This window comes from Blennius ocellaris, assembly GCF_963422515.1.
Source record: "Blennius ocellaris genome assembly, chromosome: 2".
Taxonomy (NCBI): Eukaryota; Metazoa; Chordata; class Actinopteri; order Blenniiformes; family Blenniidae; genus Blennius; species Blennius ocellaris.
In genome coordinates, this window is record NC_137651.1 from 4,572,476 (window position 1) to 4,599,480 (window position 27,005).

A 27,005-nucleotide genomic window follows, 5' to 3' on the forward strand; every position below is an offset into this window, starting at 1 on the left:
GGGCATTTTCTCGTGAGGCAGGCTTGTTGACTCTAAATTGTATGAGTCTGAGATAGTTTATGGGTGACTGCCTCGCTTTGTGAATGTACGCGATAGTGAACCCACATGCAGACACAAGGTTAAGATTAGGTCAACATCAAACAAAATAAACAAATGAGATTGAACGAACGAGGTCAGGAAACAGTCAATGGTCAAAGCCTGACCGATTATGAAGCTGATGAGTGTCGTGCTTAAAGGTTAATACAGACTTTGTGAGTTCAGCAGTCTAATAAGTTTATGAGCTTTCACTCTGAGCTGAATCACAGGTGACAACGACTTCAATACCTGTCAATGACGATATTGTATTTTTAACAGCGGTTTGTGTGCACTGTAAACTTAACGAGGTGTGGATACACTTATCCTCACCATGACAAATTTAATTGTGGTTTTCCTTTTAAAGCATTCTGTGAAAAACTGAAGAATACAGTCTCATTGAAAGACAAATATACCATGATAAACTCATTGAATATTGCTTATTACTATTATTCCCTGATGTTTGTGGTTGATACATTTCTACACTGTTTTCCCCACATTATGTGAATAGTATTTTTAAAATCCATGATGGAAATTGCATTAGAAGTAAAACCAAATGTGAGGTCAAAATGATTAAAAAAACAAAAACAAATGATATGATATACAAATATGAAAAATATGAATAAAACCATTAATCAGAAAGTTAATATGATAAAAGTAACTTTGCTCTTTGATCTTTATGCTTCATATGTTTGCATGTACCTATCACAACACTGCAATGTTATGTCATATTAATAACATCTGTAGAAAAAAGATCTCTTTGGCGTTTGCCTGTTCTCTCTGAGTTTTGCGACCGTACATATACGTACATGTATTTGAAGCAAACTAATGACTTTTGATTGTGTGTGCGTGCCTGATGGTCTCTCTGTATTTGTCTCAACTCTTACTGGAGTAATTGAATTATTGCTTTGTCCCCATCTAATTTGCATCTAAATGTGCATCTACTGTGTAGAGTTTAACGCGAAAGTATTCACTCGGTTGACAGAAGCAAGTCAATTAGTTGAAAACAGTCGCAGTTTTCTTTCTTTGGGCTGCTTGTGGACTCATCTCAAAAACTATTTTTGTCCTGTGGAGTCTGGATGTGACCGTCTGCAGTCCTGTCAGCACCTCAGGAGCTGTGCGGGTTGAGGGAACATGTTGTTCTGGGGACAACGACTGAGATGAAGGTCACCAGTGGCCTTCATCTTATGTGATGTGAAGTTGACATAAGAGTTAAGGCTGGGGAGGATGATAATGGGACAGGCTGGAGTTAAGCCATAAAGTCTAAACATTTTCGTGTGACCTTGTTCTTTTCTTAACAGACTCCACCGACCTCGGAGGTCACCTGGATAGAGAGTCGCCTGGATCCTCTTCTTGCCCTGCCCGACATCCTTCTGGGGCGGAAAAAAAAGTGGAGGAAGTGCATTAAAAGTACACTGACCCCACCGGAGTGCTGCAGCGCCGAGTCACAAACTCGCAGCCATTAATCAACATCAGAGGACTTTGATTTCTTCATCGTCGCTTCCCGCAGCAACGACAGTGGAGCAGACATGCTGGCAGGCCTGCTGACCGGCGGACGCGCAACGTAGGATTCTATTTCTGGAGCCTCATTGCTTTTACAGATTAACTGCCCTCAAATACGGCCCCAATCCGTTCATCGCGTCGCTGGTTTGACTGCCGCCGCCGGTCGTGTGTGCTCGAGCTGCAAAACGCCCTGCCACGTGTCAGTCCAGTCATCTGAAGGACCCCGGGCCGCCGGCCTGTCTGTGGAAGAAGTGCACTTTTTCCTGCAGAGGCTGCATGTCGTGACTGCTTCTTCTCCTTCTTGTGGTCTGAAGGGGAAGATTGACTTCTACCAAATCACTGTGCTGAGATTAAAACTGCATTCATCACCTGAGACTTTTCCATTGAAACCCTGAAGGGAATTTACTTAGAAGTCGTGGGGCTTCCTCAAGTTCGGTTCATCATCAAAACTTGATATCCGCTTGAGAGCAAAAGTAGCCGACAATTGTAGATTTGTGAATGCCCACATTCCCAACCATGTGAAGTTTGAAGACAAGGGACAAAGTCTGAATCATAAAGCTCTGAAGACATCACTCATGACATGTGAGGAAAGGAAAATCCTGAATCATTCAGCACAACTTCAGAGCAACATCCCTTAAACACAACGACAGCAACAATAGAAAGACCCAGCACTGTATCTCACTTGCTTTCCGTCGTCAGAGACTCTTCAGGGAGACACTCTGCCGGCCAGTTACCTTTGCTCGTTGATGCGGTGGCCTCTTGTGCTGTTGGTATTTAAAGCGAGGGATGGAGAGTCTAGATGAGCTAGAGCACCCTCTTCTGGGAGAAAACCCCAACAACGGTCGGGCGTCAGTGCCGGGCCCACGGCCGGCGCCGGGCCCGCTGACCGGTCAGGCCCCGGCCATGTTCAAGGGCATCCTGGTGAAGTGCGAGGAGGACCGTGCCTACCCTCCCTTGGCTTGGAGCAACTACTGTGGACATCCTCCTGAGCTCCAGCAGCAGCAGTTCTTAGATCCTTGCTCCTTGCCTCGCACGCTGGAGTCCTACTACCCAGCAGCCCCCATCTGGGGCCACACGGACTCGCTGCTCAGCAAAGACTACCTGGAGACCACCTTTGTGGACATCCGGCCCGGCTCCACGCTGGAGAGGAAGCTGCTGGCCGAGACGCAGGACTTCCACAGCGTCGCCTACAGCATGGACGACGAGGACGACCTGCTGCCGGACTCTGACGTAAGACACGCCCACTGCCACCGCGTTTACAACATCAGTACGCACAACAGTTCTTCCAGTTTAACACAGATGGACAATCTCACACTATCAGACTATGTTCAAATAGAAAGATATGCGACATAAATACAGTGACAATATGTCCTAATTCTGTCTGTTAAATGTCAGAAATAGTTGTAATGAAGTGTGTTTTATTCATTCCATCCAGCAGATTAAATCTAATAATAGTTTGTAAAGGTATAAAAATACACACAGTCTGACTGGAATTACTGGCTACTGGGGGAAATATTTCTACTGTGCTCAAAGTAAATATTTCAGATATCTGCATTCAACGTTTTTAACTTTCACAGCCAACATTTGAAGAGAAATGTCTCTATACTTCTTACATTGTACAAACTGGACCATCACTTGCCTTTATCCTCTATGAGGACAAGTCGAGTGAGTTTGTGCTGCTAAGACAAAGAAAACCATCCATCCATCCATCCATCCATCCATCCATCCATCCATCCATCCATCCATCCATCCCATCTCATCTCAGTGGTGCAGGATGACTTCTTTCATGTAATATTTTTAGTTATTAGGAACTAAAAGAAAACATAAAATCCTGCTAGTTGTTGAACAGGATATATATATATATATATATCATCAGAATATTGGGTGTTTGGTGTTGGCCACACTGTGTTTTCATGGGAAATGTATATAAAAATACTGTATTTACATTAGAATCACTATCATGATCCTGAGTGTTGAGGGACCTGGATTCAACTCTAAGGCATAACAGGAAAGACGTCCAGTGTAAAAACTACTCAAGTCCACGGTGCAAAGACTTTCTGTGGCGACTCCCTATAAACAGTGTGACACCACGAAGCAGCACTGAAATGTTAAAACGCTGGTCTCTTTATGTATTCCATTCACAAAATGAACCTATTAATAGAAATATCTCTCTTTTCCATATGTGTTCTTTTATTCAGTTTCTTCATTCGAGCTGAAATCAATTTAAATGTTGCTTTGACAATAACTATAGTTTCAGTTTGCAGGAGTTTAAAGTTCTCCGGGACTTTTTAAAAATGTAAAAAGAAAAAGTTGCCAGAAAGATCAAAACTGAAGTCACGCGCCTCTTCTCCTGCACTGTCATATCATCTCATTTATAGCACCTTGTGTTTTTCTTTTTTTTTTGCATTAAAAGTGAAGCTTCTGCTCTCACTGCAGGATCCAGGAGCCAGAGAGGAAACTAAAATAGACACAAGAGTGATATATTGAAGGGCAGGAAGCAACTCAATGCTTATTGTTACAAGAAAAAAAACAAAAAATCCAGATTATGTAAAGCTGCTCTCCTGCTGCAGAGCAGGTAATGGCTCCACAGCAGTGATGGAGGATGCCACTTCTATTTCATAGAACACTGAGCAAAACCCACCGTGGAGTGAAATGTAAAGCTCCTATAAAACTCTTGAAGTGGTGACGTGACGTTTAGGAAGTCAGAATACATGTGGTTCAAATATCAAAAATAGGAAGTCTCTGGTATTTATGCGTTTTGCATAGAAGTGTATATATATATATATATATATATGGAATGAAACCTTGCGCTGACCTTAAAGAAGAACAAAACTCCTCCTTTATTTCACTTCACATGGTTAAAGACTTGCCCTATGAAGCTCATTCTTCACTGATTAATTGTTCGTGGAGAGCCGATCGATATCATGAGTGGGCGACGGGGGTGACCTGGTGTTCAGATACCCTTTGAGGAGTGTTTTTCTATTTTTCTCTTCTTTTTTCTTTTATCTTTTTTTCTCTTCTTTTATTCTTTTAAAAAAACAACAACAAAGATTTATTCACATTACATATTGTGAACTTGCCTCTTCTTATTTTCTCGATACATGATTGACTATACTATTTCGATAAACTCCCGTTTACTGGACGAGGAGCAGCTAAATCCCAAACCAACACTGCTGACGTCTACATTAAGGAGCATCATCCTCCCTCTAACTGATGTAACTTGAATAGGAAGATGCGTGATTCAGCCATTAGTCTAACCTGCGACATGCTGAGAGCTCAGCTACTGTATCATGGTAATGCTACAATAATACATCTCTGTGCACATCCCAATGAAATTATAGTTTCTCGAGCAACAAGGTTTATTTTCAGTCATTAATAAGCAGTAAACTCATTATTGTTTTTCACAACTCTTTGTGACACTGCATATGAGTGCTGTATTTATTCGCCTTTTGTCCAACACGATGACAAAACAAGCGGCAGAGTCTTATTTTAACAGACCCAATGAATCTCGCAGACGTATTTAAACAACCTTGTGAACTGATCCTTCTATTTTTGTCCGCTCAAGACAAGCCGGTGTGCGAAGCGTCTGGCAGACTGTAGCAGACGAATCATTTGAAAGTGAATTTCAAGCACAAAATTAAACAAGTGAAGTAATATGACAGGGTGTGTAGTGAGAGAGGAAGTCAGACTGGATATCCAGCTGTTTCAAAAAGATGCATGAGTCACGAATCGCCCGCGGTCAGCAGAGGCTGCACACATCCACGATAACCCCATTCAGTCACATTATCTCTCAGGCACCAGCAAAGTTTCCCAGTGATTGTGAAGGGAACATGAACACATCACGAAAGGTTATATATATTACCGCTTTGATTGAACTGTATTTTTCCCTGCTGAATTGTTATGGAAGCACAACTCAAAAGGACAAATATCTGTCAACTTCACCCAACGAAACCAAAATGAAGTCCACCGCCACTACAAGAGGCCTCTCTATGTATTTCACTGGTTCCTCTGACCTCGACTCAACATAAGTGCACTCTGTTTGAATCCCAGGACTCCTCCATTGATGACTTTAGTGATACAGACAGTGAGAGCAACTTCCCTCTGATGATCCCTCAGGACTACCTGGGTCTGGCCTTTTTCTCCATGCTCTGCTGCTTCTGGCCTCTGGGCATCGCTGCCTTCTACCTTTCACAGAAGGTACACACACACACCCACACACCCACACACACACACACACCAGATGAGATGTAACCTGGCACTGCAGTTCACAGCTGAGGGTTGGTTCTTGCTTTCTGCTGCGTGAGTGCAAATTAACAACAGGTCCGACATTTTATGTTCTGTGCAGACGAAGACTTTCTAAAACAAAGTTAGGGCACAAACCAGCCATGTGTGGGTGTGTGAGTCATATCTAGGTCACTTTTAAGCCAACATACTCAATAACGCTACTGAAGAGTCTGGTGTGAAAAGTCATTTTTGTGCCTGTTGAGGTTATTAAAGGTTACCGTACTTTTCATATACTCCTGCCATGTCTGGAGAATATATAACATTGTGATGTTGGCTGTTTATATTTATTTATTTATTTATTTATTTATTTGACTAAAGTGGTCTCCAACTTCTTCGATGAATATGCTCAGGTATCAGGGTGCTGTGAATACTCACTTTAAAAATAATGTTGGCTTGTCATAGAATTGCCAGTATTTCTTTGCTTCAGATACTGCAGCAGAGTGGTGATGCTGGTGTCAAACTACATGTGCTCATTGCCTCAGGTCAGACTACCAGGGTGAAAGTGTTTTTTCAGAAGGGAAAGTTGATATTACACGACCAAACTTAGTCAGGATTTTCCTTCTGTTACAGCCCTTCAGGGTAATATACCCAGAGATCAAGTCAGTATTTCACAAAAACAGTGGATAAAAAACAAATTGATGTGTTCTGGTGTGTGGACTGTGAACGGAGGGCAGTCTCTTGAAAGACAAAGCTGAAAGAAACAGAGTTCTCGTTTGTCTCTATTACCAACGGTGTGAAAAAGCCCGAAACACCTCTATCTGTATTCGCCAGGGACCTCTGCTCTAATACAGGCATCCTTCCAGCAGTGCAGAGAGGAGGTAAAAAAATCCCATTAAAATGTTTGCAAAGCTAACTGGCAGTAAGCTGCGGAGGCCTTTTCATCAGATCAATGGCCTTCGTTAAGGTTTAATTAGAGTCATAACAAGAAACCTCAAGGTGATGGATTTCCAATATTGTTGAGTGCTTCCTAAACCGGGGGTCAGAGTCAAAGGCAAGGACTGGAGGGGGAGGGGGGGGGAGGAAGGAGGGTAGGTGAAACTGATGAATGAGTCACAAATGGCAGTCGTGATTCAGAGATGGAATATAATACGGGCTTAGTGTGTGATTGGAATGAGTGGAGGAGGGAAGTGTAGGCCAGAGGAGACAGTGACAAACGATGACAAATGGCCCCTCTCCTGTTTATTTCCCCTCCTCTAAATCCTTATCTCGCTGTCTCTCCCCAGACCAACAAGGCATCGGCTCAGGGGGATTTCCAAGGGGCGAACGCCGCGTCTCGTCAGGCTCTGTGGCTCTCTGTGCTGTCCATCGTGTTCGGGATCATCACGTACATTTGCGCCATCGCTGCACTGATTTCCTACCTGTCTGGAAAACCGCCCTAAGACCCACCCCCCCCTTTCTCTCTAGCTCCTGCACAATAAACAGACTAGTCACATGTTGTCACATCACACAAGCCGACTTTTCACCTGTACGATAAACACAGTGTTCGTCCATCGACTTATCTGAACATTTATTTCATCTGCACCTGCTGGAAAGAGCAGCCATCAGACAGTTAAAAAAAACAAACAACCTAAACAGATCCAGTGTATCGATCATATTCACTCCTAATTGGTGATGTTCTTCACACATGGAATGAAAATCACAGCGTCACTTTGTCAAAGATTTCGTATGTAAGTGTCTTTTAATTTACATGACTGTCTGTTTTGTAGTTGTCATCAAATGTTAGCATTCCTTAAGTAAAAAAAATAAATAAAAAGGTAAGACACGCAGACGTGGATGGAAAAAAAAAAGGAGGGCAACATACGTCCTCATCTGCCTGGACGGAGAACAAGTGGAGGACAGTGGCGATGAAGTCTGCAGATTTATGAGAAGGTCACCACGAGGACACGGCGTCAGATAAATCCCGATGGACTCCGCTGTGGGGGGGCCTGAGCCAGCACTGTCCCTCCCGGGGGTGGACTTCTCATATTTATGAGACTTTTCATATTTCTAAACATATGAGAAGTCTGAGGCAGAGAAAGCAACAACTCCTCGCCTGCATCTCAGGCCAGAAAGAAGAAACCCTGTCATCGACCAACACAACTCTGCATATCCAGATTCCACAGTCGGCGTCACTCATCATGTTTACCTGCAGAAAAGACTTTTTTTTCTGCTTTGTTCATGCCAAGTTGACTGAGTAACTTTGTTTAAACACATGTGGGGGGGAAAAAACAACCTTGATAAATACATATAGTGCCATTATATAAGATAATAAATAAAAATATGGAGTTCAAGGGTTTAACAATGAAATGCAGGGTCGAGTTATGGATTTAAAGCTTCTATATTTACACACAGCATACGGTGATGGGAACGTAGACAGGAGTGCAGACCTGCTATGAAAAGTGCCAAAAATATTGAAGAAACTCTTGAGGATTATCCTTTTTTGAGCTGTTCCATTAATAGAAGCAACCAAGCTGTTACACCAAACCTCCCAATATAGTCTGATATTTTCTCCCAAAAGAAACTGGACTGAAATTCTTCTTGAACCTGCTTTTTTTTTTGCGGAATAATAATTTTTTTAAAAAGGTGCAATAATGAAATCAAATGAAAGTAGGTATCAAGCAAAAAAAGTTATAACCCAGTTAGTTTGAAAGGTAAAGTCAATATTATTGATTTCATTGTTTATTTTGGCCTATAAAAGGTGAACAAAATGTCAATTGAATTGTATCTGAAAATTTGTGTTTTCCGAATGCTTAAAACTGGGAAAATACACTCTCCCAACTGGTAACGTTCTCAGTTCCCAGTTTCATGAACGCACCATTACACTTGAGATGAAGGGAAAACAACATTGTTAAAAAAAAAAAAAAAAAGTATTGATGAAGACTTTTCGAGTCCAGCAATATGAGATGTTAGTTATGGTGCGTTCATAAGTGACTTGGGGAAAAAACAACTGGAAGTGGTGAGACTCAAAACTTTCCAATAAAAAAATATAAATTATCTAAAAATCTTACTGAATATGATGTAATTTACCACAAGGACAGTAGTGACAAATAGTCACAACCCTTACTATCAAGTAAAGATAGATAAATGTCATCATTCTTGTTAGGGAGCTGCAAAAAAACTGCAATATTTTCATGTGTGGAAGCCGTGATGCTTGTAAAGTCGTAATCTAAATTACAAGTTTTGTTGACTTTTTATGGCCGTCAACCGTTGGGAAAAGGGCTTGAACCAACTGGTATCTTTCTGAGGTTTTATAGATCTTAAATTTTAATGAAGCACCATTACATTTGAACGAAGTTAAAATACAGCAAAGAAAGAAAAAAAAAGCCATCAGCCACACAGTGCATGAGTCAGTAACATCACAGGTTTGGTGGTAACAGAACCCTGCACAGTGAGTCTGTCACGTCCAAACCGGCTCCAAGCTTCAGGTCCAACGTTTGAGTTTTTGCAAGAACAGCTTTGATAAAAGAAAACCCCTCCAGCCATATTGGTTTGTGCTTCAATGTGCCATTAAAATGAGCCGTAAAGACAGGACACTCCAGTAGATAATTAAACCTGTGGGCGTACGCAGTGAACATTTTCTATGTAGATGTATAGTTTTTATAGACTCCACAGCTGGCTTAAAAGTAGCCCAGATGAACTACCTTGTTCCCTGCAATCCCAGTGTTGTATCAAGACTGAGCTGAATACTACAGTATGGTCACTATAACTGGTATCTCTGTGTCGGACCCTCGTCGGCCACCACCGCTGCACTGACCGTCCACACGGCGTCGTACTGTTCTGACAATCCTGAACCTTCAACTTCAAACTCCTCTGGACAGTTAGAGAGAGAACTAAATAAAGTCTTTGTATTTACAGCCAAGTTACGACAGTCAGTCATTTATATGGAGCATCTATCGCTGACCCATGAGGCTCTGGTAGGACTTGCCTCGCTCGTTCGGTTAACGAGTCGGAGACGCAGTGAAGTGGACAATTCGTGGACTCAAGTCGACGGATGTGAGACGCGGCAGCAAATGAAATTTGTTGGTTGGAGAGATACTCAGTTCACATCCTTGTATTACTTGTAAATAATAAAATGAAAGAGAATCTATGACTCCCAATAAATGCACTTGTTTGACATTCATCTGGTTTCTTTTTCACGGACGGTTTCAAAGTGTCGTCTCAACAACAAAACACACCAGCCACAGCACAGCAGGCTTGCACTGAAGCAAAGGCTCCTCAAAGTAGATGTTAAATATTTTATTACAACATCAGCCATTGTGGGTTTGTGTAAAAAAAAAAAAAAAAGTAGGAAAATAGGAGAGCAGCTTTTTCTTCAGAGGTTTTTAGAGTATCGCCGTCTGACTGAGTCCCTGTAGAACTGGAAGATCTTCTCTGATGCTTTTTGGCTGACAGCGATGCACTGCTGCAGCTGTGGGATGAAGAAAAAAAATACAATAAATATATCACAATTTAATCAATCAGAATAGAAAAAAAAATAAAGACAAGACAAATGTGGTGTCTGACAGAGTTCGGCTATTAATATGCAACTGAGGCAACTCCAGCCTGGCTTTGGACCACGCCTCCACACTCGATAAGAAATATTACCTTATCCACTCATGCTCATGTGCATCATGGCTGTCATGTTGCTGGTTCAGCTAAGGTTTTATGGAGACACTGGTCATGAATGGCTCAGTTGTTACTCAGGTTATATCTCTTGGGGATGAATTTAATCCAGATATTGGCCAACACGTCGTCACTCACAGTAAATAAAGAGCGTAGGGATTTTAATAATACAATTCCAAGACAAAACGAAGCAGCATTGCAGCATTTAAATGAGTTAAATGTGCCGCAGCGACTACAAGAGGATATTTGTGCAAAGTCAGACATTGTAAGGCTCATGCAAACAGTGCAATTATTTTGTGAATGTAAGTTTGACTGGAGGATGACCTCCTCCACTGAATCAGAGGCAACAATGAAGCAAAACAACAATTGAGCCCTTGTTTAGCAACAGTTATAAATGGGGAAAAGTAAAATGATGCAAAGTCTGATAAATACCCAATCGTTCATCTGTGGAATGACAAAGGAAGTCATTTCCAAGTCAGCTGGTAGAAGGAAAGGACATCCAGACCAGATGACCACACACGAGGCAGAATACTAAGGTTTTTTTTTTCTGTTTTATAAACTGACCTCATGAACTGAAAAGGATCCTTTGGTCGATGACATCAAGACTCCCCGTTTGGCGCAGTCGATGGCGAAAGTCATCAAAGCTCGACTTTCCTATTGAGAACGAAGAAACACGTTCACACACTCATTGAGGGAGTTTGAAGCAGCCGACACAAAAAACACTTTCAAATAAACATTTGTATTAATTTAAGAAAATAGTTTAGTAAGAACACATTTTTATTTACGACGTTGACGTTGCAAAAAGGAGGGAGAGCCAGAAGATTCTATTCTGTTAGACTCAGATATGTAGGAGTTGTGTTGTGACCGGGAATCTTCATTTGACCTTTAATGACGTGACTTTTGACATTTCTTAAAGAACACCCCTAATCTGTAGATCTCATTAAAAAGAAGACTTGAATTTGAAAAATAAACTAAGAGAATATTACCTGTAATCTCTCAAACATCATGAGTCAAAAGACATGATCACACTAGCTCCTGGAAATATATAGTTTTATTTACCACGGATGTATAAGTGTGTGTGTGCATTAAGATATAGGCAAAAAAAGACTATTTTAGCATCAAAATAATAATAAAACAAGTTTAATGATAGATGACAAAATGTCTGCAAAAGGGGATGTAGAAGGAAATGTTTGGCTCAATTAGCAGCATTTAATTTAATATCCATGTAACCTTTTTGACAGACTCAACCGTGTATGTGATACGTAAACATGAATCACTCCTGAAAAGGAGTTTCAAAATTTACTTCCATAATTTGCTTAAATTTTTATGGCTCCATTCGTCCATGTGCTGCAACAAAACCCACAGACGTTTTTATCCTCAACAAAATTGACTTCATATTTTAAATGGAACCTGTGCTTCACCGTGATCAAACTGCATCGCATAAACTCTTCAATGGTGTGAATTGGTGGTTGGCAGCTCACATTACAAGGCATTACCGCCACTAACTGTTAAGCAGAGTGAAAAAATACATATATTTTTTTTTTTTTGTGTCCTGGCAAAGATCCAAGACCCATTTTTGAGTTTCCCCACAAGTTGAGAATCACTGTAGGAAGTCACTGATTCTCAGACTGTGGCACACAAGCTCCCTCTAGTGATGAACGCTGGAAAGTCTCCGCAGAAGAGGAAGATGGAACTATCTTATCAGTGTAGCACAAAAACTACAATGAAAAAAAAAAGATTGAAAACATGATATTGATATTTCAAATAAATATAATCTTTCATATATTCCTGTCTGAACGTGAGCCTGATACATTCACTTCTTGTACTTAAAACTTAAACACTTTCAAGATAAAGCACATTGTTAAGATGAGTTTGCATCTGGAAAGCATTTGGAAAGCTCAACATTTTCTCATTTCAAACGGTGTAAGAACCATTGATTTCAGATATAAATTCAAAATTACTCAGGCTTTGGCCATTATAAGTGAAATTAGATGACAATCTGCAGATCTACCTCTTTACAGCAATTGGTTCTAGCTTGTCTGAACTGGTTTATGAACATTTCAATATTATGCAAAGCTTTTCATTTTATGTATTTCACTCATGTGGTTTTTTTTTCCTGTTTGTGGACTCTCATATTTACCTTTTCTTGAGCTGCGGTGGGGTCTGTGATGATTTCCCCATCCGCATTGATGGCACAGGTCACTCCACAGAAGAGGGAGCTCATAGGAAGCCCTGCGTCCATCAGAGCCATGCAGGCGGCATTCAAAAAGCAGGACAAGAGCTGACGAGTAGCTGAGGAAAAACACTTGCTAAAGATGCTACATTTCAACACGTAGACGACAGTGACCCAGGTGTGGAATAAAGGATACGGAGCCGTCATTGTGCAGCACCTGGAGGATAAGGGTGAGCGACGATCGAGGGTGAAGAGACAGAAGCAGAGATGCTTCGCAGGTCTCTCGTACACACTGCTCCTGTGATCGCTCTCGCACAGCTGGAATTAAAAAGAAAAATCAGAGCACAGACTGTAAAGCAGCGGTTTCTGCAAAAACAGACTTGAAAATAGACATGAAAACAACAATGTTAACTTCCTGCCACCTAAAGGATGAAGAGCACTTCATGTGTATATTGGTTCATTTCTCAAAATCATGAATTTTTGATTCCTTTACACATACCGTAACTATGCGACTGGATTAATCTAGTGCTTTCCTTTGGTCATTGATTCCCAAATGTGAGCTCTTCCAGTGGTACGCAGAGAAATGCCAGTACTCTTTATAATCAAATACATTTTAAAATAACAAATATTAACAAAATGGTCCAAAGAAGAGCACAAAATTACACACACACACACACACACGTGGGCACATTTAAATAAATGGAAATAATAACTAAAATAAGAATTATCTAACAGACATTTTTGTTTCGATATCAGCCAATGTCTCATCCATGCACTTAGAGGTGCAAACTTGACTGGTTGAGCCATGAGTCGCGGATAAATAAATAACCCTCATATCGGTGTAAACATGTCACTTTACATAATGGTGGTACTTAGAGATTTCAACAGTTTCTCAGGTGGTACACATTATGAAAGCTCCCTGTGATAAGAGCTTACTTGGCAGTCCCACTTTAGGTTGGATCAACACCTCCAGTGTCGCCCGGTCGTAGATTTCCTTACTGACTTTGACCTCAGCAGGTCCGTACACTCCAGCCATCACACTTGTGTCTCCTAATTATTCAGAAAACAAAACAAAAGAAATATATGTCAACCAGAGGAACAAAACAGAAAAGGAAAAAATAAAGATCTAGAATGTAAAATAGTATATCTGCTGGAAGGGATACTTTTAACACTTTTCTCACAGTCCACCCATGGACAGATGGATTTATGTTCACTCCCTAAGCTCTCACTAAGCAGGTGCAAACAGAGACATTATGCACCGGATGTTTTGTAACTTTATTTCATAACGATTACCTTGAAAGAGCCTCTAAAGATACTTAATTCGACTGTAAACACAAACGGTTGCAAAAGGCGTGTGAGTTATGGTGTTGTAACAGCCATTTAAACACACCAATCTTCATTAAAAAGATGTCTGCACATTTCAGAATCCTCTTGCAGCCTCGATGTCTGGTAAATGACACGCTGGGATAAAGTAGAATACAGTACCTGCACTTCCCGACGAGCTGGGGTCTCACTAAAGCTCAGCTTCATAGTAATTATTGCAATAAAAAAAAGCCACCGGTGACGCACCAGAGGTTGTATTTTGTGTAATCGTACCTTGCACAAAGGACGCGGAACCATCAGGTCTGGATAATAAGTTCTGTTCACAGCCAAACTCTCTCAGAGATACGGTAGATGGGTCGCAGACCTCCATCACGATGTTTCCACGGGCGCTGGATGTCGCCGACCGATTGCGTCACGTGTTGTCATGTCTCATATTGATGACATCACAAGTAAACCGAATTTTCAAAAGCAAAGTGATTGTCGGTTTTTTACTGTAATTAGGAACAATGCATCACAACCTTTTGTTGTACAGAGTGGTATAGAGGCTGGATAGATGACAAGAATGTGAAATTCAGACTAATTTCAGCAATTTAGTGTCAAAAAAGTTCATCATTGTACTATGTTGCATTACGAGTTGTTTTTTTCAGACAAAACTTAATGTGATATTCTCTGCTTTTAGAACAAGTCACTTGTTGTCTAGTACACGCATATGTATTTTATCAACCTGAATTTATATAGCAATTAAGAAATAGACATTTAAGATTTGTTATACTGTTACCACAAAAGGACAGTGTGAGGAGGTGACAGAAAACATGAATGTGACACTTAATACAAAAAAGAGAGGCAAAAGTCACCTTTTGAATGGCAAACGGTCATTTTTTACAACATAAGGTACGGTGCAGACTGGACTCCAAAGAGGCCTCTTGCAGCAATATGACAAACTATAAAATGTGTTCTTTGAGCCTTTGTATGACTTTATGTATGACGGTATCTTTTTTCTTCAAACGTTAATGACAGTCTGATTGCATTTTAAGAACCACTCAACTTTAGTCCAGTTTGAGACCAGTTTGGAGTTTACCTCTGGAGAGTTTACAAATTCACCCATTGTGTGAAAAGCATCCAAAACCTTGAATTGCGGGTTAAATTGTGATTTAACTTTATCCTTTGGTGTGAAAGACCTATCCAAGGTGTACCTCCCTTCACCTTTTAACCAAGATCTACTGATCATGAATTGAAAAAAGAAATGTACATGAAAGGATAGATATACGATTGTTTTCACATTTAGTAAACAGATCTTGATGTATCCTTGTGACGATAGATGGTACATTTTGGTCTTGGTTTAGTTTATTTTTGCAGAAAGCTTTTGGTGTCCCCTGCATTAGCGCTCCAGAATCCATCAGTCTGATCATGGTGTGTCAGAAAGTGCCTCTTTTAAATACAATTACAATATTCCATCAGTGGACGAGATAAGAATCTAATAAATATGACCTTTTTTTGTGATAGACTTGCAATCTCTCATACTCCAATCCATAGTAAGCTGAGATTGAGTCCAGTGCCCTGTGACCTTGCACAGGATTAAGCAGAAGATGGAGAAGATGGATGGATGGATGAGCTTCTGTACAAATGTTTTGACCTCGACTGTATTGTAAATCTGATTCAATTTCAGACACACAAATCTGAACACGCAGTTTTCCACTTCACTGCTTGGGTTATCATATATGAAATATTGTGGTACAGTAAAACTGAGGATAGAATTAACAAACTACAGATATGTTGCTTTACTGCTACAATTTTCAAATATTTTAGAGCAGAGTAGACAAATTCATAGAAAAATCTAAATCATCTAAATTACCATCCAAACTGTTCAGGATAGAAATTAAAAACTACAAACCACCTAGGTCCATTAAAAATCCGCCAAATATTTGAAATAAAGTGACTTTTGAAAAAAAAAAGTCGTCTGGATTTTGCAGTTTACGGTCATTGTGTTGTAATAATGCAGCTGTAACATTTTTGTGTACTTTGACACATAAATGAAATGAATGAAAGGTTTCTTTGTCACTGGTCCATGTCAATTTCCTTTCCGCCTTGTTTTAGAACAATGAGGAAAAATGTTGCACAGACAAGCTTTTTTTTAATGAAGGGTGTTCATACCGGAAACGATCTGCAATACCTTCAAAATCAAAGCAGATGAAGACGATGAAAACAGTTCCCCCTGCAACTCTGTTGTACTATAAGATCCTTAATGATGAGAATATTGTTTATGTGTGGTTTATTTATTTAATCATCTTACTTGTATTAAGGAAGTCTTTTTTTTTTTTTTTTTTTTTTTTGATAAAACGTATGTTTGTGTACCTTAGTGTGATTAAAAACTGGTCAGGCTACTAATCCTTATCCTTATCCTTATCCAATCCTTTATGAGGAAAATTAATACTATACTTTTCTTAAAACTGTGAAGTAGATAATCCATCTCTCCATCTTACATATACTTTATAAAATTGAAGGGAAGGGAGCCAAGCTGACAATGGGTAAAGTGCAGAGTGCAATATGGAGCAAGTTCATCACAAAGTTAGTCAGTTAACTTTACACATAAATTAACACATAGGAGCCATTTAAAGTCACAAGTTGTTCAAATTTTTTGGACTGTGGAAGGAGCACATGGGGGGATGATCCACAGATGCACATGGAGAACATGCAACTCCACATTGGAAGGTCCAATCTGGACTGAGACTTGGGAGACGAGAGCACTACATCCCCTGCAAGCATGCAGTATTATTGGTAATAGTTTTACATAGTGTTTGGTGTTTTGTTCTCCTTCAACAGCATTGTTGCTGTATTTTGAAATCCAACCGGATGTCACGATAAGAGCCATTGAGCTTGAGCCCGGCAGGATCTCTGAAGAAACACTTTGGCCTTGTGTTGCGTGTACTGGCTGCAGAGGAGCCGTGGATGAGAAGTGGAGCAATCTGTCGCTGCTCACGAGTTGATCGCAAGAACCTGAGACATTTCCCGTAAAGCTTTCACGTTTCCAATCCAAACGACCGCCGCAGAGAGAGCCGATGGCGGCGGTGAGCAGTATGAGCAAGATGTATGGACTGTGTTCCCACGCTGTCCGTCAGACGGCAGGACTGAAGGCGACCAGGCTGCTCCAGCGCAGGTCCTTCAGCGTCACTGTAAGTTACAACTTTGTTGATCTGTTCAGGAAAAGTAAACAAAACACACAAGGTCGCGCAAAGCCGAAGAGCTCACAGAGGTTATTGGATCGACTGGTCCGACGTTCGACCTGGACAACCTGCAGGAACGGTCGAGGGGCAACATTGAAACATGTCACATTAGTTCATGTAGCAGGAGATGGTTCCGCGCAGGAATTATGCCTGAAAAACAGATGAGAAATAGTAATATTTACACTAATCTTCAACGACGCGTTGACTTCAGTTCTCGCGATAACTTGGGAGGCAGCGAGCATTGCAACGACCTTTTAGGTGGCGGAGTGATCGTCTTTAAACAATTCCCCACAAGGGCAACACCAACACATGTCGACACTGGAATGCCTTAGTGAATGGGTTTGTTTTTTTGAGATGTATTCTGGTTTGTGCTTGAGTTTATCGTGATTGTTGTTTTTACAACAGCGAGCCAGGCGGCTCGACGTGAAGATAGCTTGATGCTGATTGGTGGAGCGAAGGGGCGTGAGGCGGAAGTGTCCCTGAAATCAAGTCAGACCAGTTTTTTTATTTTATTTTATTTGAACAATTGAACAATATATATACATAATAGCGTAGTTACAAAAAAGGATGAAAAGCCTGACATCTAACAATATCGTTTACATCTCAAATACATAGATACATATGCAAGTAAACAATAAAGGTATACATTAGAAAAACAAAATAAAAGGGTGCTCGAGGTATAAATAAAGATCATATAAATCAAGCAAAACTGTACATCCGACACAGCTGTTGGATATGACTTGCTTTGGAATTTATGCTGTTCTTGTGATTGTTTAGACATTTGGAGATCAATGAAAGCAATTATTTTCGGACTCTGGTGTGCACATTTAGTGCAATGTATGTGAAATTTGGCAAAAATAATTAAAAGATTGATAATATATCTTTTCAAGTCTGACAAGTTATCAAGTTTCACCAAATCCAATGTGCGCGAAGTGGATTGCCACATCATTTAGATTGAAACCTGATGTTTCATTTGTCCTTGTCAGGTGTGTGTGTGTGTGTGTGTGTGTGTGTGTGTGTATTGACAACAGACTGCTTTTATATATATATATATATATATATATATATATATATATATAGTTTTGTTGCAATTTCTGTCAAATCAGCTGCCTTAAAAATCGTAGTGTCAGGAAGGAATAATATGTTCGATCATCCATATTGAGACGGTGACAACAGAAAAGGAAAAACTCAATTTTAGCAGGAGGAAGCTTTGCTGAACCAGGCTCAGAGGTGGGGAGTTTCTACCTTTCGAGTCAGGGTTAGTTCGGGGATGCAGGATATAAAAAGATAGACAGACGGACATAAATCCACTCGCTAAAGACAGAGAAGGGCAGGAGGCTCAGACCACGAACTTCCATTTTCACTGTCAGACATCAAAAGAAAACACGTATATATTGTGGAATTAAGACAAAATGTGTACAAAAACGGACTTACTTTAATTACAGAGGACATCCAAGTAGAAATTTTTTTAAAGAATTGTGTTAAATTTTTTTGTTTGTATTGTTGTAATGTATTAAATAAGGACAATAGGTGAATAGTCTAAATAATGGAATCAAACCTGGGCTGTATTTTGTGAAAGTAAAACATATGCTCCTGCAACCAATGAAACCTGCCATGGATGAGTCTGAAATTCTTGGAAACTATGCCAAGAAGCAAAATAGTTATGATGAATGACACATTTGAAATAGTGAACAATAGTTATGATGAACATTCAGTTGTTCCTAACATTCAGGTTAATTAATTACTTTTTGGTGATACAGCACTGTCCATCCATCCATCCATCCATCCATTGGCTACCGCTTTATCCGGGGCCGGGTCGCGGAGGCAGCAGTCCAAGCAGAGTTGCCCAGACTTCCCTCGCCCCAGACACTTCCTCCAGCTCCTCCGGTGGCACCCCAAGGCGTTCCCAGGCTAGCCGAGAGACATAGTCTCTCCAGCGTGTCCTGGGTCTGCCCCGAGGCCTCCTACCGGAGGGACATGCCCGGAACACCTCCCTCGGGAGGCGTCCGGGGGGCATCCGAAATAGATGCCCGAGCCACCTCAGCGGGCTCCTCTGGATGTGGAGGAGCAGCGGCTCTACTCCGAGCTCCTCCCTGGTGACTGAGCTCTTCACCCTATCTCTAAGGGTACGCCCAGCCACCCTACGGAGGAAGCTCATTTCAGCCGTTTGTACCCGGGATCTCGTTCTTTCGGTCATGACCCATAGTTCATGACCATAGGTGAGGGTAGGAACGAAGATCGACCGGTAAATCGAGAGCTTCGCTTTTTGGCTCAGCTCCTTCTTCACCACGACGGACCGATACAACGTCCACATAACTGCAGACGCTGCACCGATCCGCCTGTCAATCTCACGCTCCATCTTTCCCCCACTCGTGAACAAGACCCCAAGATACTTAAACTCCTCCACTTGGGACAAGGGCACTCCACCGACCTGGAGGGGGCAAGCCACCTTTTTCCGGTCGAGAACCATGGCCTCGGATTTAGAGGTGCTGATCCTCATCCCAGCTGCTTCACACTCGGCTGCGAACCGTGTCAGTGCACGCTGAAGGTCCAGGCTTGATGGGGCCAACAGAACCACATCATCCGCAAATAGCAGAGATGAGATTCTGTGGTCCCCAAGCCGGACCCCCTCCGGCCCCCGGCTGTGCCTAGAAATTCTGTCCATATATATGATGAACAGAACCGGTGATAAAGGACACCCCTGCCGGAGGCCAACGTGCACAGGGAACAGGTCCGACTTACTGCCGGCAATGCGAACCAGACTCCTGCTCCGGGAATACAAGGACCGAACAGCCCTCAACAAGGGACCCTGGACTCCGTACTCCCGGAGCACCCCCCACAGGACATCTCGGGGGACGCGGTCGAACGCCTTCTCCAGATCCACAAAACACATGTGGACTGGTTGGGCGAACTCCCACGAACCCTCAAGCACCTGGTGGAGGGTATAGAGCTGGTCCAGTGTTCCACGACCAGGACGAAAACCGCATTGTTCCTCTTGGATCCGAGGTTCGACTAACGGCCGGACCCTCCTCTCCAGTACCCTGGAATAGACTTTCCCGGGGAGGCTGAGGTGTGTGATCCCTCTGTAGTTGGAACACACCCTCCGATCCCCCTTCTTAAAGAGAGGGACCACCACCCCGGTCTGCCAGTCCAGAGGTACTGTCCCCGCCCGCCACGCGATGTTGCAGAGACGAGTCAACCACGACAGTCCCTGCACATCCAGAGACTTAAGGAACTCTGGGCGAATCTCATCCACTCCCGGTGCCTTGCCACCAAGGAGCTTCACAACAACCTCGGTGACTTCAGCTTGGGAAATGGACGAGTCCACCTCTGAGAACCCAGTCTCTGCTTCCTCAATGGAAGACGTGGTGGCGGGATTGAGGAGGTCCTCGAAGTATTCCTTCCACCGCCCAACAATGTCCCCAGTTGAGGTCAACAGCTCCCCATTTCCACTGTAAACAGTGTTGGTGGAGAACTGCTTCCCCCGCCTGAGGCGCCGGACGGTTTGCCAGAATTTCCTCGAGGCCGACCAAAAGTCCTCCTCCATGGCCTCTCCGAACTCCTCCCAGACCCGAGTTTTTGCCTCCACCACAACCCGGGCTGCGGCTCGCTTGGCCTGCCGGTACCTGTCGATTGCCTCGGGAGTCCTATGAGCTAACAGTGCCCGGTAGGACTCCTTCTTCAGCTTGACGGCATCCCTTACTTCCGGTTGCCACCACCGGGTTCGGGGATTGCCGCCACGACAGGCGCCAGAGACCCTGCGGCCACAGCTCCGAGCAGCAGCTTCGACAATGGAAGTGGAGAACATGGTCCACTCGGACTCAATGTCTCCAACCTCCCTCGGGATCTGTGAGAAGCTCTCCCGGAGGTGGGAGTTGAAGGCTGCGCGGACGGAGGGCTCGGCCAGATGTTCCCAGCAGACCCTCACAACACGTTTGGGCCTGCCGAGTCTATCCGGCCTCCTCCCAGTCCAGCGCATCCAACTCACCACCAGGTGGTGATCAGTTGACAGCTCTGCCCCTCTCTTTACCCGAGTGTCCAAGACACGCGGCCAGAGATCAGATGACACGACCACAAAGTCTATCATTGACCTCCGGCCTAGGGTGTCCTGGTGCCACGTGCACTTATGGACACCCCTGTGCTCGAACATGGTGTTCGTTATCGTCAAACTGTGACTAGCACAGAAGTCCAATAACAGAACACCACTCGGGTTCAGATCGGGGAGGCCGTTCCTCCCAATCACCCCCTTCCAAGTCTCGCTGTCATTGCCCACGTGGGCGTTGAAGTCCCCCAGGAGAACAGCACTGTATTTTTTTAATTAATCTTTTTGTGGAAATACAAAAAGGTCAACTCGGGATCCTTATAAAATATTGAAATACAGTGGTAGAGCAGGGAGAACAGGTCAACTCTTGTTGATAGAATGAGGAGCTTAGCCATCCGGGAGGGGCTTGATATTGAGCTGCTATTCCTCCACATTGAGAGGAACCAGTTGAAGTAGTTTGTCAGGTTGGAGGCTCCCTGGTCAGCTCCCTTTAGAGGTTTACGAGACACATCTGGCTGGGAGTAGACCTCGAGGTCAGCCCAGGAACCGCTGGAGGAATCACATCTCCGATTGAGCCGGAGGAAGTTTTGGGAGAACAGACTAATAATCATAATCATAATGATGATCAATTATTTTTATTGTTGCCATTCAGGACACTCAAGGTCACCATATGGGGTAAAATATAAATGGCAATTAAATACAATAACATGAAATATTAACAATTAAAAATAGACATTATGTGCTTCATAGTGAGTCGATCATGTTTAAAAATTTATATTTTAGTGACGTGACCAAGCAGTCAATGCTTTGAATGTAAGGTGTTGGTCGCTCCAGAGGCGGGGGCAGAGTGGTATGAGATTCTGGTGGTCATACGGTCTGGAAGGACGGTAATACTGATGAAGGAAGGGAGGAGAAAGACGAGTCCTCCTCAGTTTGCTCCAGCCGCCATGTTGTGATTAATAAGTAATGCTGGTATTCAATCTTTCAGGCCGTCCACCGGCAGCAGCCCTTCGACTCATCACTGGAGAAACCACAGTTTCCCGGAGCCTCGGCCGAGTTCGTCGATAATCTGGAGTTTATCCAGCCTAATGTGATCTCTGGGATCCCCATATACCGGGTGATGGACAGGCAGGGCAACATCATCAACCCCTCTGAGGATCCGCAGGTATGCCTGTTCTGCCTGCACTTCTGATTATCAACAACTATAATTAGAACTTTGTTGGTGATGGGTTGGGTTTTTTTTTCCATTCTCAGCTCTCCAAGGAGACGGTTTTGAACTTTTACCAGAAGATGACGATGTTGAACACAATGGACCGTATTCTGTATGAATCTCAGAGACAAGTATGTTGTGTGCATGTTGTTGTGTATTTCCTGATGTGTTGCTGGGGCAGGTAAAGCATGATGAGGTGTGACCATCTTATTGCCTCACAGGGGAGAATCTCTTTCTACATGACCAATTATGGTGAGGAGGGGACACATGTGGGGAGCGCCGCTGCTCTGGATCCAAGCGATCTGGTCTTCGGCCAATACAGAGAAGCTGGTAAGCGTTTTCATTGCATGGGGGTTGAAACGTTTTGTTTTGTTCCCCAACAGAGACATGGAGTCACTTCCCAAAGCCATAATTCTTTTATTTGAATGAACAAAAACCTCAAACTGTCACATGCAGACTCTGCAGTCCTGCGTATGTCTCTTCCGAAGATACTGACAAACATCTGGCACTTTGAGATTTTATTGACCTGAATTCTGAAAGCACATTATTAAATGTATTTTATACACTATTTATTCTCTCACACCTGATGTGTCTGACCTACATATCAATCACATTAAACGAAAGAAAAATAAATGTCAACTTACTCACCAGCTTTATTGGTTTAAATAAAACAAAAAACCGAGGACACAGGATAATTAAATGCGTTGTTTGTTGTACAGTGTAAGATCTATTTACTTTTACTTACAGGGCTTAAACATTAGGTAATGCTATTGTTGCCTATTGTTTAGTTCATAAAAAGGCTAATGATGAACAAGTCAAACACTCAGTTATTTAATGCTAATAGAAGCATCGTCATGCATATGAAATGCTTTCTGTAAATGTTTGTTTTTAATGCGCACTTTGACAAAAAACTAGGGTTAGTGAACCTGAAATGCTTTGAGGGTTTTTTTTCCAAAAAACATTCTGAAATACTGCTTGCTATAGTGTTTCTCCTCGGACTTTAGTCACTTCTCAGGCTTTTGCCAGGTTTCACTGCAACAGCTTCCTGAATCAGCTTTTCAGTTCTCTGCCTCAGTGCTGTGCTGTTTGCTTCTAAACATAGTGCAGCTGCCCGGAGTACAAATTAGGAATGGTGGATGTTTTATGGAGGGGGAAAAAAGTAAATTCCAGTTCCTTTTTCAATATGCAGTATCAACTTGTGTGTTGGATTAGAATTTCTGTTTGATGTTCAAAAACACATTTACACAGATATTAAAAATTGTCTTGGAAATTCAGACGGAAGTTGTTGCACTTTTTTGACAATTCTGTAGCCATACAGTCAAAGTAAATCCAATGGCAAAGATGGTTAAAATGCTGCTTGGAGCCTGTTAACTTTACCTGCGCAGGTGTGCTGGCGACAATGACCACACAGCTGATGACACCTGATTCAGGAAGTGCATCATGTGGTGTTCTTGCAATACATCCATGTTGAAATGCATCGGTCAGGCCTTAAGAGAAAATAATTAAACCAGCTTTTGTGAGTGGATCAGCTTGAGCAAACTGCCAACTACCACCATAAAACATTTCTGTGCTTTGTGTTGTATAAAATGCACACGACCGCTTGAATTTCGAAACATTTGTCAGTCAGGTGTCCTATTCGAGTTTTGCATGAAAATCTTGACTTCCTTTGTCAAACTTGCCTAAATTCAGGGCTTATAAACTCCAAATGTCTCAGGCCAATTGAACCAGTAAATGATGTAGACGGAGAAAATATTCTTGCAAATTATTTGTGCATTTTGGAAAATGTCATGTTTAATACATTATGATTATTAGTGCAATAAAAAGTGCAGCCTTTAATAATCTTTTCCACGGGGGTTTCTCTTTAGACTAACTTTGGCAAAAGCTTGTTGCTGATCGATCAGGTTGCATGGTTTCTTTTCGCATGCATATTTTCTAAGTCCCCCTTGCATTATAGGCTTGATTTTAATATAGAGCGAGCTCCCTGCACTCTGCTGATTTTATGAAAAGAGTGAAGCTTCAAGTGAACAAATTCTGAGTCGAAGCAATTTTCGACTCTTGGAAAAAATGACATTTAATAATTCCCATGTTTCCCCGCAGGAGTGCTGATGTACCGCGGGTTTCCTCTGGACCTGTTCATGGCCCAGTGTTACGCCAATGCCGACGACCTCGGCAAGGGCCGGCAGATGCCCGTTCACTACGGCTCCAAAGATCTGAACTTCGTCACCATCTCGTCTCCTCTGGCGACACAGATTCCTCAAGGTGAGCAGGCTGCGTGGCTGCAAGGTGTCTGAGCCGCTGCTGCAGCAGCCACAGACGATGTGATTACATCCGTGTCTTGCTGCAGCCGCTGGAGCCGCGTACGCCGTGAAGAGGGAAAACGCCAACCGTGCCGTGATCTGTTACTTCGGGGAGGGCGCAGCCAGCGAAGGGGACGCGCACGCCGGCTTTAACTTCTCTGCCACGCTGGAGTGCCCGCTGATATTCTTCTGTCGCAACAACGGCTACGCCATCTCCACCCCGACCAACGAGCAGTACAGAGGAGACGGCATCGGTGGGTCTCGGTGGGGTTTTCTGCCTCGTCCTGTTCAAGAGTGTGCTTTCATATATTTCGTTTTCAACCCCTCCTCTTTCCAACAGCTGCACGTGGTCCGGGTTATGGCATGCTGTCCATCCGCGTGGACGGCAACGACGTGTTTGCGGTGTACAACGCCACAAAGGAAGCAAGACGCAGAGCCGTGGCTGAAAACCAGCCGTTCCTCATCGAGGCGATGACCTACAGGTCTGCTCATCATTGAAATAGGACTGCGTGCTGGAAATACACTTCAGAGGTTCTAATTCGACATGTAAAATCAAAAAAATAGAATTTAGGTTGGAAAAATTATTTATTGATTCAAATGCCATTGCTGATGAGTCACAACTAAAACAAACCAAAAATCCTCTTCACGCTAAATTTGACACTTTATCGGGCAAGTGACTATGATTTTATTCCCACTTACTTTTCAAACTATGATGGCAATCACTTTCATTACAAAACTTTTTCAGGATATCAACAGAGTTTTAGCTCATTTGGACTTCTTTTTTTTTTAATCATGAAACGCGTTATTGTATTCAGTTACTCACTTTTCTGGAGATGTTTTTTGCACAATATTTTCAAAATTGGAAGACTTTGCGATCTCATTGATTGAATCTAGAAACATTCAAATGTGGAGAATAGATTAAAAACAAGAGCAATCACAGATTTCTGACATCCGCCAAAGTCCATCACTGGTGAAAATCTGTCATGTGGTTTGACGTAATCCTTAAATGCCTATAAAATGAAATCCGGATCCGGATCACTTTTAGAATGTAGTGGAATCTTCCATGGCTTAATATCCATCTCTGGTGAAAATTTCGACCAAAATGTCTTGACATCATCTTGCTAACAGACAAACAAATATACACCAGTGGTTTTATTACGCGCTTGGTGGATGTAAATAGAATTTTTTGAATCCCATCCATGAGCTTCTGTCCAGTTTTAACCCATTTAGAAAAAGACCTTTTATCACCTGGTTCTACCTCTTCAGAATCGGACATCACAGCACGAGTGACGACAGTTCGGCCTACCGCTCGGTGGACGAGGTGAACTACTGGGACAAGCAGGACCATCCCATCTCCAGGCTGCGGCACTACATGACGACCCGCGGCTGGTGGAGCGAGGACGACGAGAGGACCTGGCGGAAGCAGTCGCGCAAGATGGTGATGGAGGCGTTCGAGAAGGCCGAGAGACGTCTGAAGCCCAATCCCGAACTGATGTTTACCGACGTGTACGAGGAGGTCACTCCCAACCTGAACAAGCAGAGGGAGGCCCTGTGGAGGCACGTGCAGCAGTACAAGGAGCACTACCCGCTCGACCTGTACGACAAATAAACCGCCCGAATGGGGATTGAGACCGAAATACACTTGCACACGTTTTACTGTGGTCATAGAGTAGTTTCGATATCGTATTTCTTTCTGGACAGTGAGAGAGAGAGAATAGATGAGATGCGTGACACGTACTTCCAAAAAACATCATGCCTCTGGATTTGGTGCCTTAAGGTTAAATATATGCTGTCTGTCATAAAAACACGAGTGAATGAAAGTTAAAACCGCACATTCGTTTCACTTGAATTCCAGGATCTTTTTTACCATTTGTTTTTTGTTTTTTTTTGGTTTAAAAAGCACAGAAAAAACGGCTAAAGCGATCCCAGTCAGTTATGCAAATCTAGCAAAAAAAAACTTTTTTTCTGGTTGTTGGTTCTTTCTCCTGCAGTTATCCTTTTCACTGATGACGGTATTGAACAGGTTTTCTCGTGTCCTATTTGTATGTTTGTATATGCACCCAAATTCTATATGGGTTAGTATGCGTTCAGCTGTTACACATCGCAGCACTGTACCCTCACCCCGCTGTATGATTGGTGTTTTCTTTGGTGGAAAATAAAACTCTGGAACTTTCACTGTGTTGCTCCTTTTATTTCAAAACCCAAGTTACATTGGAAAAGTAACTCAACTCAATACCGGAGTTGCCCTGAGAGTGAATTCTGGATGCTTGAGCTGCTAATCGGAAATGGTCAATTCAAT

At 42.5% G+C, this 27,005-nt stretch overlaps 3 protein-coding genes across 4 annotated transcripts; 2 read left to right on the plus strand and 1 right to left on the minus strand.

Moving 5' to 3' along the window:
* Positions 1 to 2,361: 2,361 nt before the first annotated feature.
* tmem91 (transmembrane protein 91) lies at positions 2,362 to 7,238 on the plus strand (the record flags this gene model as incomplete). Its single annotated transcript, XM_080514452.1, has 3 exons — positions 2,362 to 2,805; positions 5,626 to 5,772; positions 7,083 to 7,238. The coding sequence occupies 3 exons, from the start codon at positions 2,362 to 2,364 to the stop codon at positions 7,236 to 7,238; spliced, it is 747 nt and encodes a 248-aa protein (XP_080370578.1).
* A 2,869-nt stretch (positions 7,239 to 10,107) lies between these two features.
* exosc5 (exosome component 5) lies at positions 10,108 to 14,313 on the minus strand. 2 transcript variants are annotated; one of them, XM_080502916.1, is made up of 7 exons: positions 14,210 to 14,313; positions 13,550 to 13,663; positions 12,810 to 12,931; positions 12,581 to 12,721; positions 11,005 to 11,094; positions 10,873 to 10,919; positions 10,132 to 10,246 (listed from the first exon to the last, which is right to left on the minus strand). In XM_080502916.1, the coding sequence occupies exons 1-6, from the start codon at positions 14,304 to 14,306 to the stop codon at positions 10,905 to 10,907; spliced, it is 579 nt and encodes a 192-aa protein (XP_080359042.1). In that variant the 5' UTR covers positions 14,307 to 14,313; the 3' UTR covers positions 10,132 to 10,246; positions 10,873 to 10,904. The 2 variants fall into 2 exon arrangements, with proteins under 2 accessions (XP_080359041.1, XP_080359042.1); XM_080502915.1 differs by lacking the exon at positions 10,873 to 10,919 and having other exon boundaries at positions 10,108 to 10,246.
* A 2,497-nt stretch (positions 14,314 to 16,810) lies between these two features.
* On the plus strand, positions 16,811 to 26,881 carry bckdha (branched chain keto acid dehydrogenase E1 subunit alpha). The gene is made up of 8 exons (XM_080514993.1): positions 16,811 to 17,106; positions 22,188 to 22,364; positions 22,454 to 22,540; positions 22,631 to 22,739; positions 24,507 to 24,668; positions 24,754 to 24,960; positions 25,047 to 25,188; positions 25,973 to 26,881. Exons 1-8 carry the CDS (start codon positions 16,993 to 16,995, stop codon positions 26,313 to 26,315), a joined length of 1,341 nt encoding a protein of 446 aa, XP_080371119.1. The 5' UTR covers positions 16,811 to 16,992; the 3' UTR covers positions 26,316 to 26,881.
* Positions 26,882 to 27,005: the final 124 nt, after the last annotated feature.